At 48.2% G+C, this 14,778-nt stretch overlaps 1 protein-coding gene across 1 annotated transcript; it reads right to left on the reverse strand.

The window, feature by feature from the left end:
• Positions 1-509: 509 nt before the first annotated feature.
• Positions 510-4,044, reverse strand: LOC125552364. The gene is made up of 2 exons (XM_048715879.1): positions 3,287-4,044; positions 510-785 (listed from the first exon to the last, which is right to left on the reverse strand). The coding sequence occupies exon 1, from the start codon at positions 3,841-3,843 to the stop codon at positions 3,301-3,303; it is 543 nt and encodes a 180-aa protein (XP_048571836.1). The 5' UTR covers positions 3,844-4,044; the 3' UTR covers positions 510-785; positions 3,287-3,300.
• Between the last annotated feature and the right edge of the window lie 10,734 nt (positions 4,045-14,778).

A 14,778-nucleotide genomic window follows, 5' to 3' on the forward strand; every position in this document is an offset into this window, starting at 1 on the left:
ATTCATTGACACCTTCCACTCTACAATGATGAGGGCTAAGCCCACCATCAAAGAAGGAATGAGATCATGGATAGATAGTGTATAAGTAGACTCATGTAATAATTACTAACACTCACTGACCCTGTGCAACCCCTCTATTGCACTTGTAACTGGACACTTTGGTTATACTTTAATGAAAATGACATGCAGTAGGGATTTTCCCTACTGTTTTCTGGTCAAAAAAACAATTTATGTTTCTCACCGAGTACTTATAAAATTCCAGAACGGATTTCATATGTTTCCAGCAGCTAGATATGTCGCTGCCAGTGCCTGTCTGAATGCCGGCTTAAAACAACTTACACACGTCTGATTTTACAGGTCTACAGAAAAAGGAAAGCTGAAGGAAGAATGTATCAGCGAGTCAAAAGTTTCTCACGAGTCACAACAAGATTCACCAGAAGATCTGCCGGTTTCGAGAAACCTGTCTTCATCCAAAATCTTCGAGGAAGTGGTAACTCGAACAAAATGACTGAAAATTTAGAACAAAATGCTCAGGATTAACCAAAGGAATTTTGTACAGTTTGCTAACAAGATCTGTTGTTTGTTGCATTACACCAGCTAATCTACTATGGCTGTTTTTGTTGACGCTTCTCTCACTACAACTGTCAAATAGACAGAGGCTGGATTGGCAACCTTGATTTGGTCTACTCCCTACAAGGCATGCTAATTTGTGTACAAACAAACACATAGGAGGATCGAGATCCTCCTGCCCATCACATATGCATGCAGAGCAACTGCAATATAACCTGCAAAATAACAGCCAAACAAAGTAAATAAACTGGTATGGTCCAGTGTACCAAATAAAGAAATAGACACACAAAATAATAGGTTTGGCACAAATCTGTTGAACAGAAATTTTAGTAAGCTTGTGAAAGTCTCATAGTTTAGCCTGTTTTTTAGTTCACATCTTCCTATCCAGACAAGAAATTAGATGGACAAAACAAAAGCACACTTTTCTGTCTTCCTTTTCTGAAGCTAAGGTGCAAAGACACTTTCAGTTTGCAGAAGGTGCATAATGTAGGCTTGCACTGAGATTGGAAAAGTAGTAACACTTGATCACACTCAAATAACCGTATGTCACAAGCACACAGAACAAACCAGTTCACGATTCCAACTAAAAAAATTCAGGCGTGCTTTTGTTTCAAATATGTACTGAACCCATAACATCCAGTTGAATACATAAGACTCAGGGTAGGCAGAACATATCCTCATATATGATCATGCCAAGATTTTGAGATGGTCTCTCCTGTAAGGAGACAAAGAAGATGAACAGGTTACCGCACTGATTGACATTTATATACCCCAGATGTCTACCCTACCCAACAATGGTACCAAGTCCAGAGAAAACTCCAACATTCAGCAAGTCTCATTTATGTATAGGGACACGGAGGACAGATATTTAACAATCTAACATGTAATTCTGCACAACATTCCCACCCTGCAGCTACAGCTCACAGCGGCCAGTCAGGACAATATCCTGGTGTGGACAGCGTCTGGAGTGTACTCAGTGGCTTCTGCCTACCGTTCAGTTCAGACGCTCTACCCTTCTTTTTCTCCACGGAAGTTTTGGAGGGGGCAGGCTGAACCAATATGCCGTTTCTTCGCCTGGCTGATGGCCCACATAAGTTTTCAGGACAACCTTGTTGTCCACGGACGACCCAATGACTCCATTTGTTGTGGGTTTTCAGGACAACCTTGTTATCCGCGGATGACCCAATGACTCCATTTGTCGTGAGTTTTCAGGACAACCTTGTTATCCACTGATGACCCAATGACTCCATTTGTTGTGGGTAGTATGGTTTGGACAAAATAATATGCCATACTTGAACATGGATGCCAAAAATAAATTCCTTTGTAACCAACTACCAGCTGGTAATTAAGTAAATTTACAATCAAACAATTTTTTGGCAGCATATTTTGCACAAGTTCAATTTGATTGGTACTGTATATTGTATGTTGGAACCATCGGACATTTATTTTTATCAAGAAGAATTGAATATTATATTTTAAAGATAGGTTTTTCACTTCCGGATGGCCCAATTACTCCACTTGTAGTGGGTAGTACGTCAAAGGTTTGGAAAAAATTATGCCCATACTTCAACATGGATGGCAAAAGTAAATTCCTTTGTGCCCAACTACCAGCTGGTAATTAATTAAATTTAGAATCAAATAATTTTTTTGGCAGCATATTTTGCACAAGTTCAATTTGATTGGTACTATATAATTTATGTTGGAACAATCAGACATTTATATTTACTGAGAAGAACTGAACATTAGATTTTAAAGATGGGTTTTTCACTTTCTTATCAAGGTGCCGTAGTTACGCTTGCGTGTCTATCCGTGGTTCTCAGTTAGTATAAGTCCTTAACTCAAGATTGCTCTACGGATATGTTTCTTGAATGGTTTAGTTCAGGATATGGAGGGGTCATGGTGGTTGCCAGGCTAGGCGGATGGAGTTTGATTGTATCAAAGCAAACTCTCTGCATGGGCCACCTGTGAGTGTTGCTCTTGAAGGGCAACGACACCACGTATGTGCTGATGCGTGATCCTAGACATCTCCCAGTTAGCAGTATGCTGCATCTGCCAGTTAGTGGTATGTTGCCAGTGACATCAACCCTTGGAAGGGGACAAGGGGTAATACACACAAGGCACTAATCAAATTTGGGCTAGGGCGTTATATTTGCAGGAGTAAAGATGAGTAACGAAGAATCTAATACGTCCTCAAAACATACACTTCATGCTGACATCCAATTCGAATTAGGTTCAGTTGTAATACTAAATCAAGATTTAAAGCAATTGGTAGTTCCAAATTGTTTACACGTCAGTACGCACAAACATTCAATCTCCAATCTCTCTCCCACAAGACGTGCTTCTTAAAACAACATTTTTCCATAAAGGGATATATTTAACATCAAGCTTCTATCAGCACACATCTCACCGGGGCATATTCATATTATGCTGCAATCAACGTCATGAACTCGCACAAACAATGCAAATTAACACCAGATCTCATAGCTGACGAACTAAGAGGCCCAAGAACACTACACTTTTTAGGACATCTCCCCCTCAGCCCCTCTTGTAGATCACGATCTTAAACTACCAGGGAGGTGGTGTTGCCCTTGTAACTCCTACTCCGCACCAATTGGTACAGGAGTACTGCAATGAGACTAAGCATTCCTGTACCAATTCGCACCCAAGGAACCTAAGAATGGAGTAACCAATACACTGAGAGTAGGAGAAGGAATACCTAAAGCTTTGGTTTCAGAAGTCAAAGCTTTTCAGATAGGTGGGATCCTTCTTGGCCCTCTCCTGGAACTTGCGGAACCAGCGGTCCAGGATATCCGTGGGCACCACCAGCTTGCCGCCGTCGGCGGCGCAGAAGGACTGCATGAAATTGAAGAGGTTCTCGCCGACGCGGAGCGCGACGCGCTCGGCGCGCTGCTCGTCGGGGGGCGAGGGCAGCGCGGCGGCGTCCTCCACGGCGACGCCCAGCTTGGCGGGCCCGGCGGGGGGCTCCGGCTCGTCCCCGGCCTCCGGGAGCTGGAGGGCGGCGGAGGGGCGCGCGGGGCCGAGCGCGCCGAGGAAGGCGAAGGGGCGGTTGGCGGCCGCCTGGTAGTAGACGGCGACGGCCTTGCCCGGGGGCAGCGCGGCCGCGGCGGGCGGGAGCAGGAAGACGACGGCGGAGCGGGGCGCGGAGGGGAGGGACAGCGTGGAGAGGTCGAGGAGCCAGGAGGCCGGCGCGACCTGCGCGAAGGCGGTGGCGTCCAGCGGGAAGGTGTGGTCCGGGAACACGACGCCGAACATGGCGGGCGGGCGGCGGGGTTTGGGCTGGTGAGATTGACGCCGCTAGGGCTGTGGCATGGGGGGCGCCTCCGTCCGGCGAGGCTCGATCGGGGTATAGATCGGAGGCTGGAGGCCTGAAATGGAAGGAGGTGATGGCGATGTTCGACTCTGTTATGGAAAGGGGAGGAGGGTTCTAGAAGGCCGTAGAGCGTGCTCGTCAGCTCGTCCGAGCCGGATTTTGCTCTTTTTTTTTTCTCTCGGAGTCATCATGGAGCCAAGGGAAGGACCATACGCCGAACGTGCCACCTCCGTGGATCTTTCTGACGGTTTTGATAGGTTGCATCATTTTAGGGTCATTGTGAGGTGGACATGAATGAGTAAAATACTGCCAAAATTCATGTTTTGTGCATAGTTTGATAGGATGTATATAGACTGACTGCAGAGTGACATGTTGTTGGGCTGGTTTGATGAACTAGGCGGCACTTGGTTGCATACAATGACCAGATTAAGAGTTAATAGATACACATGATACACAGAGTTATAATAAAGTAGATAACTATGCATCTATTCCTTTATGGAGTCAAAACGAAAAGCGTACAACATGAAAGCTCTTTCGAACAACATGATAAAGCTAGTGATTAACTAAAACTTCAAACGTTGTGTGTGATGGATATGCCAAATTTCATATAAACCACAACATAAGGGTCTCTTTGATTCGCAGGATTTTCAAAACGCGGGAATAGAGAAAACATGGGATTAGAGTTGCATGTTATCTTGAATCCTACATGATTGTATGAGTGTTTGATTGTGCATAGGAAAAAGGTAAGATTCTTTCAAAGAGGTTTGAGTGGATAGAAAATTTCCTATGAAATCTAGTGCAAATGAATCCTATGGTTTACAATCCTACAAATCAAACAACTCACATAGGGAAAGTTCCTAAGGATTAGAATCCTCCAGAATCACTAGTAGAAAAAGGGTCAGATGTTCAGCTCATTAGTGCCGGTTTGAATTTGAGCCGGCACTAATGTGTCCATTAGTGCCGGTTTCAACGGCTAGCGGGGCCGCTCTCATTAGTACCAGTTCTTGCCGAACTTTTAGCACCGGTTCGTGCCACGAACCGGTACTAATGAGAGTGGTGGCAGGATGTTGTCAGTCTAGGGCCCCACCATCACCTTTAGTACCGGTTCATGCCACGAACCGGTACTAAAGGTCGCCCTATATAAACCCTTCGTCCACCCGAGCTCGCTCCTTCCCCCTTTCCCCTCTCCTCTGTTCTTCCCTTCCTCTCGAGCTCATCACAAATTTTATCCAAATTTTGTCAAGATTTGAAGGCCCCCCATCCATTCAAATGATCACAAAGGTTAGCAACTTTGTCCTTTCATCTCTCATTGCTAGATTAGCTCTTGCAATGGTTTATATAGTGATTAATTTATGGGTTTTAGTAATTTGGGAGGAATTATATGTGGTAGTATTTGATATATATGCAATTTGAGGTCAAAATAACACTTAGTTTGCATATGTAGGTGTGGTTTACTTAGTGCCTTCTAAATCTCCGTCGTAACCACCGTCGATCGCCCGCACCGTCCCGTCGCCTGCACCACCTTCTGGTGAGCCTATTGTTCTTATCTTTTTTATATAAAAAATTTATGTTTGTGTGATTTAGATATATAGTTACTTGTATAATTATCTTACCCGTACGTTGTTTGTTATTCATAGTGCCATGGTTTTGATATCCGCCCCCTTCGGCCCTCGTCCGGGTTATGATTCGGATGTGGTATATTTTCTTTTATAACTATTTTGTTGCATTTCGTGTTTATGACAAATTATACCCATCAAATTGACATAGATTTTTTTATCTAGGAGGTATGTGAACCGGAAATTCCAACCGACCCTATTGTCGAGAGGTTAAATTTAGTTGAAAGAGAAAACAAGTATTTGAAAGAAAAATTGAAAAGAATTGAGGGGGAGAAGATGGAATTGGAATTGCATGTTACCAATATCGTCGATGATCACAAGATCAAGATGGAGAAAATGCGCTTGAAGATTAGAAAGATTAGAAAATATGTCATTCATAGTGAGGCTTGGTATCATTATGATGTTGGATCAATTGTTACCGTAGTTGCGATCTTGATCGCATTTGTTGTTGCATTTAAATTCTTTAGTTAGAGAGCTATTTATATGTTGCATTTAAGTGTTGTATGAACTTTATGTATGAACTTGTATTAATTTGGTCTTTTTGGTGTTGTGTAATAAAGATGAGCCGACAATGGATGTACGATGACCGATGCTCTCCCGAGTTCATTAATGGCGTGCAAACTTTTCTGCTTGCGGCTGATGTCGGTGTCAAAACCGACGGATCTCGGGTAGGGGGTCCCGAACTGTGCGTCTAGGATCGATGGTAACAGGAGGCGGGGGACACAATGTTTACCCAGGTTCGGGCCCTCTCTATGGAGGTAAAACCCTACGTCATGCTTGATTGATATTGATGAATATGAGTGTTACAAGAGTGGATCTACCACGAGATCGTAATGGCTAAACCCTAGAAGTCTAGCCTATGTGGGTATGGTAATGAGTATATCTGATGTCCTTTCCGGACTATCCCCTTCGGTTTATATATACACCGAAGGGATCTAGGGTTTACATGGAGTCGGTTACATAAGAAGGAATCTTCGGTCGCCAAGCTTGCCTTCCACGCCAAGTAGAGTCCAATCCGGACACGGTGTAGTCTTCGGCCTTCATGTCTTCACAGCCCATCATTCCGGTCCATAGATAAAAGGCCGGACTCCCGAGGACCCCTTAGTCTAGGACTCCCTTAGTAGCCCCTGAACCAGGCTTCAATGACGAGGAGTCCGGCGCGCAGATTCGTCTTCGGCATTGCAAGGCGGGTTCCCTCCTTCCGAACTCCAGAATAGTCTTCGGACGAAGTAAGTATATCCGGACCTGTGTATATAATGGCAGAGAATATAATACCCCACGAGCCCAACTTGTTGATAACTGTTCATGACATCATATCATGCCTGCCCGGTTGCTATTTCCAACCGTCAGCTAGCGAGCCGCCCCACGCCTCGCGGTGCGGTTTTACTGGCACGTCTTGTCGAGGCAGAGATCGTGTCCCTTTATTTATGGGATTTTCATTAACGCGGTCGTGGGTAACCCAACCGTCCCCTGGGTACAACTCCTTGGTAATAGGTAAGCTTAGAGACCCTGGGGGAGACGCCCAATACTTGGAGCCTTTATATAGAGACCCAGTCTCGTTTTCTTCCCTTGCGCTTGCTTCTTCCTCAACCCCAGCCACCCCAAGTTCCAACCCTCGGGTTCCAATCGCCACCAGCCCTAGTCATGTCCGGATCCAACCATCAGGGCCGGTGGGTGGCTTCTTCTATCACATAGGAGGATATTGCGAAGCTCCGCGCAACGAGGTATTTGACCTCGGAAATCTTTCATCGGCTCCCGACACAAGGATAAGTTATACCGACCCCCAGATCTGGCGAGAGGGTAGTATTTGTATCCCACTTCCTTCATGGGCTAGGGTTCGCACTTAACCCCTTCGTCCCGGGGCTCATGTTCTACTATGGACTAGATTTTCATGATCTGGCCCCGGACTCTATTCTCCTCATCTCAACATTTATCATCACGTGTGAGGCCTTACTCCGGACTCCTCCGCACTTTGGCTTGTGGCTCAAGACCTTTGGTGTGAGGCCGCAGGTGACAGCGGAGGAGCAGGCAGAGTGCAGCAGCGTCATAATAGGTAGGCTAGCCGGCGCGGATTGGCCCGAACGATCTTTCGCCAAATCTCCCGATCTATGGCAGCAGGGGTGGTTTTATATAAACGAGTTGCGGAGCTCCAAGTGGGCGGCTACACCTGCGTTCCGACCCGGTCCTCCAATTCAGCTTGCTTCATGGGTCAATAAGGGATTGGACTGGGGATCCATCAATGAAGTGCAGACTCTGCAAAGCCGCATCTGATGCCTTACCGAGAAGGGCATCGATCTTGTGAGCGTCGTTCAAATAGTGCTAGTCCGCCGGATCCTGCCGTGTCAGTGATGACCTCTTCGTATGTGGGAGTTTAACCTAGAAGGGCGGCGGACTTTACAACACTTCTTCGGCACTACACACGAAGGAATGTGGAAATTATATTTCGAGGAACGAGAGCAATGGACGGACACCACCGAAGACGTTGGCCTTGACTGCAATCATCCGGACACTTTGGTAAGTACTCGATATCCGAGCACCTTCCCTTCAGGCATCCGTTAACAAGATACTGAACAATCCGTCCATGTACAGGAATGGATAAAGAAAGCGGTGTTAATCTGGTGTCCGGCGCCTCTTCCTGAAGGCCCTGCGACCGACCTGCTGACGAGAATGTTGATTCCAACACCGTACCAGGTGGCTGCATCAACCGAAATCCTTTTGCCCAAGGGCAAGAACGCAGAGGGAGCTCTCCAGGGCAAGAAGAGGGTCACCTCCGAAGATCAGGAGGGGAAGCCTTCCAAGAGAGGAAAAACGTCGGCTTGGGCAAGGCGAGCGGGGCTGCCGTAGAGTTTGACGACGAGGACGAACCTCGAGGCAGACCGTAAGCGAGGCTGGGGTACTTTAAACGCACCTCATTCTTTTCTTATGTAGTGAAGTAATCATCCGATATGTGTGCGTCCATGCAGGTTAACGCCTGGCGCTTCTCAATCGTCCTCCTCCTCGGGAGATCTTCTTCCAGAGATGATGGAGAGTGACACGCCTCCTCCGGCCCCATCACCCAATAGGGGGGATGATACCGAGGTATCATCCCGAAGGGCTCCTCTCGAACACCAAGTAGTACAGGAAACAACGAAGGCGTTATCCGAAGGCGGTGCCTCTATCACTCGGGGTTCCGGGATCAAGACTGGTGTCCCCAAACCATCTGGTTTACAGCGGGAGACGATTCTGGAGGCAAGTAAGCGGGTTCCTTCCCAGGAATGCCATACTCCGGTGGCGGTTTTCGAAGACCCAGGAGCGCCGGAAATGCTGACGGGCTTGCTACGACGAGCCTCCATTTCAAAAGAGCACCGTACCTTGATGGCTATGGTGGTCAAAAGGGTTCTATCCGCGAAGAGCGGATTGGACGAGGCCTTCATGAGCCTTCTAAGAGGTTTTGAGGTTTGTAATGTAGCTTTGTCAATTTTATTGACAAAATGCACCTGTTGTATACGCAGTAGCCCCTGAGACTCGGATTATCTTCCGAAGGAAGTGGTCGGAGGATCAAATAGATATGCTCAGATATTAACCTTGGGTTAATTTGAAATACATGCTACTTCCCCTCCTATGGCTATCCGGAATACGGAAGTGGCCGAACTGCAGTGAAAGCTGGATATTGCGGAGGATGACGTTGCATTGATCAACATGCGTCTTGACGACTCGCAAGGTATGTATTTCGAGCATTCTTTACACCCATGTGCTTGACGCGGGAAAAAGCTTTATGTGAGATGTGCATGAAATGCAGATGGTGCGGCGGCCGTGGAGGCTCTTCGGGCGGAGCTAATCCGGGCCAAGGAGCGGGCCTGGTTTAGTGATGCTGCTGCTGAAGGAGCATCGGTTGAACTGAAGGCCGAACAAGCTGCGCGATGCCAGGGCGAGGAGAAAGTATCCACGATGACACTTGCTTTGGAGAATGCCACTGGCCAATGTGAAGTTCTTGAGAGGGAGAATAAAACCTTGACGGTGGAACTGGACAAGGCCCGACAGGAGGCAAGAGAAGCGCGATCAGAGTCCAGAGCACTCCGTGAGGAGGTTCGACAGGCAAGAGAGATAGTGGCTAGAAAGCCCTTTTTGCTGCAGACTAAGTTCGGCGACCCGAACTCTGCTCAGCCGAACCAAGTGTGGAGTTCTCCGGACGAGTATTTGGATTTGTCGAAGAGTTCTTCCGATGCAGCGCGATATTACCAAACGCAAGTTGGATATGCAATGAAGAAGCTTTTTTGGTCACAGTTCGGTTCGTCAAAGCGCCTGCTGCTGCTCAATGAACAGATGTCCCAATGGCCCGAACTTCATAGGGTATCTGGCACTGCCATGAAGGATGTTATAATCCGGTTGTGGCCAACCGAGCCTGCGCCGAGTAGCTATTTCGGTTTGGTGCAAAAGCTTGTCGATGTGGTGCCACGAATCGATGCTGCGAAGCGATCGGCGTGCATTGAAGGTGCACGAATGGCCCTTGCCCGAGTCAAGACATTCTGGGGGAAAATGAAGGCCATCGACGTCGCCACGAAGGGTCCGCCTGAAGGCAGGGGCCGTCCGGAGCCGGAGAGCTATTTTGAAGACGTCCTGGAGGCCGCCTGCTTGATAGAGGGTCAATGCTCAAAAAACATAATGTTCAAGTGAGTTGTATTATGATTGTAAAAGACAACTTTATAGTTAATCTATTTATGTTTTGCTCGAAAAGCTTGAATTCCTCATGTGCAGTCGTTTTAATATAATCTGAAAGTTTTCCAGTCATCGGCTTCAGCCCCCTCGTAAGAAGTACGGGGGTGTTCGGAAAAGCATTTAATCACTCTTTATCCAACGTCTTGGTCCATGAAGAAGGTGATAATGCGGCGAACTAGGCAATCGGACTATAAGGCGTTAACACTTTCACTTAACCATAGGAGTTTTATGGTGGGGCTACGACATAGCCCCTAGTGTGTATGCGGCGTGTGGTGCCTTACATATCTGATCTGCAAAAGATCCCTCGTATTACACGGAGAATCGCTAAAGATTCCAATAAGTCGTCAAGTGGTTGACCAGCTCTCGCCGCATCATGACAGTCGGTTTTCGTCTTTCTCTACTAAGGTGCTCATCCGGTCTAGGCCAGGGCACAATCGCAGTAGTTCTCCCTTTACTACCCTAGCCGATAGAGCGGAACGTAGGGTAGCAAACACAGGAGCCGGACAACCCAACTATTGATCCAAGACAATGATTCGGAGCTGATGCATATAAGGCCAAACTTGCAACGCCGAAGTACGATATAGAGTTGTTCGGACTTTTACTGGTGACTCATTCGTTCCCATGCCGAGCCCCTAGCAGGGTGTGTCGAGGTGCATCTGCAAAGCAGCCGTTGAGGCCGTACTTTATTGTTGAAAGGGTATGAGAGTTTGGCCCGGGTGAGGCTGTGACGCCCCGAGTCCGTTGCGCCAGGTGTCTTCCAGTTATTCGTTGTCGTTACCATGTCTTTGCTTGCGTGTTGCATCTTGTCATGTCATCATCCGCATTGCATCTGCATGTTTTCAAAACTTGCATTCGTCCGGGTTCCCCCAGTTCCGTCCGTTGTCCGTTCTGAGTCCAGACACACTTGCACGCGCCCGCGGCACGTCCGAAATATTATTTTATAAGTGGCCGGAAAATATTCTCGGATTGGGATGAAAGTTGGCGTGCGGTCTTATTTTAGTGTAGGTAGACCGCCTGTCAAATTTCATCGCGTTCGGAGTCCATTTGATGCCCCAACGGATAACTATAGCGGCAGTATAGCTGGTCTATCGTCGCACGTTTTCGGTCTCCGGAAACAGTCGTCGGGTCTCTCTCTCTTCTCTTCTCTCAGCCCAAAGCTTTCTGCACAGTCCGCTACCAACCCCCAGGCCCCGAACCCCCCTCCTTGCACAGTGCGTCGGCCCCTCGCGCGCGTCCGAGAGTTGTCCCGGACCTGACCCGGACAGTCGTCACCATTGGGTCCGGATCATCCCCTAACATCTACAAAACATCATCGTTTTCCTATTTGAACTCCCTACCTATTTTTTTTCTCGTCTGTCCGATTACGATCGGAGGGCTCGAGTAGCCCCTAACTTTACCACTCGCTATATATTTTAGCCTAACCCTAGACCAACTCCCTCTTTTCCCTCCTCACGCCGCCACCCAGTGTCCACCTTCCTTGGGATCCTCCCCGACCAACCTAGCCAGCCGACAGCCTCCCCCCAACCTCGGGATCTCCCTCCCGATCCACCTGCGCCTCTCCTTCCGTGCCCAGCCACTACTCTTCATCGATCCAGATCCTCTCTCGCCCTCTGACCTCCTCCCTCGTCGGCGCGCCAAGCCCCGATGACCAATAGGTCCACAGCGCTGCCCTCCTTCCCTGCCTCCTCTGATATCTAGTCTCGATCCCGCTCTCTCACGTCCGTGTCTCTCCCCGCCATGGACAAGCAGGGATTTGCCGCTAGAAACGGACTCCTCCTGCCGATCCCTTCCGCCGGCCTCCACCGCCTCATCTGCCTCGCCGTCGCCGGAGTTTCTGATGCCGTCGCCGCTCCCTGCGTCAGCCCCGCCATGGACGCCGTGGAGCTTCCTCACTTCGGAGCCCCTCCCCAAGCGCCAAGTTCGCCGGAGTGCCACCAGGCTGCTGCTTCCCTGCCTCGCTATCCTCCCGCGCCGCCGTTTTCAACCTCCGCCAGACCGGAGCAGCACCGGACCCGCAGGATCATGCCCTTCCTCTCCTTCCTCCCCTCTCTCTGTTATTCCTCTCTTTCTCTAATCTCTCAGCCTCGTAACTGAATTTCTCCCCCGCCATGGCCCCGCAGCTCCCGCCGCCGTCCTCGTGCTGCATCCCCGCCACTGCGTATCCGCCTCCCTCCGCCTCGCCAAGTCCTCGAACCGCCATGGTCATGGATGTCGTCCGCCGCCTCTAGCTCGAAGCTCTGGCGCGCCCAAGCCTCGGAGGCGACCGGATCCGGCCCGGATCGACCTCCCAAAGCCCTCATCGCCGGCCTCCCTTGCTTCTGCGTGCTTCTGCGTGCAGGGACGACAACGACCAGCGCCAGCCCCCCTGCTTCAAGCCCTGCTTCCCCTGGCGTGACCCCTGTTCATCTCCAGCCATGCGCCTGCATCGATGGGGTCAGCGCTCCCGAGCGCGTTGACTATACCCTGCCTCGGCTCGATCTGCCTGCGTGGCCCGCAGCCAGCGCCAGGCCTTCTCCGCTTCTGGCCGTTGGTCCAATGTGAGCCACAGCCCAGCCCGCTCGAGTTTTAACCCATTGTATTTTTTTCCTGATGCTGCGATTTTTGCTTTTTCCAGAGAGTGTCGGTTTTATAGAAAAGCCCCTGTTCTTCATGCATATAATAACTCTTTAACCATGCATCGTACTAAAATGAATCATATATGAAAAATGACTAGAATTTCATCTAGTTTCATAATATGTCATTTTCATCCATGTTTAAAATGCTTAAAATGCTGTTTGTTTAAATTTGCTTAAATAACTTGCTAAAATGATTTAATTCATAACTATTTAACCGTAACTCGGTTTGTAACAAACCTTATATGTAAATGGGGTGGAAAATGTCTAGTTTAACATGGTGGCATTACTCTGCATGTTTAACAACTCTAAAATATGGTTTAGGGCAGAATAGTACCAACCCTTAAAATATGCACATGAGGAGTTTCCGGACTTGTTGTTTTGTTGTTCCGGCCTCGTTTAAACTTGCCTAGATAGGTAGTTTTCTTTTGCTTAACCCCTTGTCATGTTAAGAACATTTAATATTGTTGGGTACATAAACGAGATCGAACTAAATAACTTGAATGTGGTGTTTCGTCAATATGCAACGGAGTTGCATATTGAGCTCCACTTAATTTGTAGGATTGCTTGTGCACTTTGCCATGCCATGCTTCATTAAATCGGACATGCATCATACTTGGTTGTGCATCATGCCATGATTATGTGATGGTTGTTTACTATGTTGTTTGCTTCTTTCCGGGTTGCTTCTCGCGTTAGCTTCGGTTTTGTTCCGGAGTTGTGAGGATTCGTTCGATTACGTCCGTTTGTCTTATTCGTGGACTCGTTCTTCTTCCTTGCGGGATCTCAGGCAAGATGACCATACCCTTGAAATCACTTTTATCTTTGCTTGCTAGATGCTTGCTCTTTTGCTATGCCTATGCTGCGATACCTACCACTTGCTTATCATGCCTCCCATATTGTTAAGCCAAGCCTCTAACCACCTTGTCCTAGCAAACCATTGTTTGGCTATGTTACCGCTTTGCCCAGCCCCTCTTATAGCGTTGTTAGTTGCAGGTGAAGATGGAGTTTGTTCCATGTTGGAACATGATTATTATTGGGATATCACAATATCTCTTATTTATATTAATGCATCTATATACTTGGTAAAGGGTGGAAGGCTCGGCCTTATGCCTGGTGTTTTGTTCCACTCTTGTCGCCCTAGTTTCCGTCATACCGCTGTTATGTTCCTTGATTTTGCGTTCCTTACACGGTTGGGTTATAATGGGAACCCCTTGACAGTTCGCCTTGAATAAAACTCCTCCAGCAAGGCCCAACATTGGTTTTACCATTTGCCACCTAGCCTTTTCTTTCCCTTGGGTCGGCCAACCCAAGGGTCATCTTTATTTTAACCCCCCCGGACCAGTGCTTCTCTAAGTGTTGGTCCAACTGAGCGATGTCCGGGGCCACCAGGGACAACTCTGGGCTGGCCTACCCGACGTCTGGCTCATCCGGTGTGCACTGAGAACGAGATATGTGCAACTCCTATCGGGATTTGTTGGCACATCTGGGTGGCTTTGCTGGTCTTGTTTTACCATTGTCGAAATGTCTTGTAACCGGGATTCCGAGCCTGATTGGGTCTTCCTGGGAGAAGGAATATCCTTCATTGACCGTGAGAGCTTGTGATGGGCTAAGTTGGGACACCCCTGTAGGGTTTTGAACTTTCGAAAGCCATGCCCGCGGTTATGGGCAGATGGGAATTTGTTAATGTCCGGTTATAGAAAACCTGAAACTTATCTTAATTAAAACGCATCAACCGTGTGCGTGCTGTGATGGTCTCTTCTCGGCGGAGTCCGGGAAGTGAACACGGTGTTGGAGTTATGCTTGAACGTAGGTTGTTCTAGGATCACTTCTTGATCATAGATTCTCGACTATGCTTTGCCTTCTCTTCTCGCTCTCATTTGCGTATGTTAGCCACCATATATGCTAGTCGCTTGCTGCAGCTCCACCTCATACCTTTTACCCTACCTATAAGCTT

This window comes from Triticum urartu, chromosome 4, assembly GCF_003073215.2.
Source record: "Triticum urartu cultivar G1812 chromosome 4, Tu2.1, whole genome shotgun sequence".
In the NCBI taxonomy this organism is placed as follows: domain Eukaryota; kingdom Viridiplantae; phylum Streptophyta; class Magnoliopsida; order Poales; family Poaceae; genus Triticum; species Triticum urartu.

Bases quoted from the DNA above. Each gene is read 5' to 3' on its own strand.
- LOC125552364 (XM_048715879.1), bottom strand. From the start codon at position 3,843: ATGTTCGGCGTCGTGTTCCCGGACCACACCTTCCCGCTGGACGCCACC.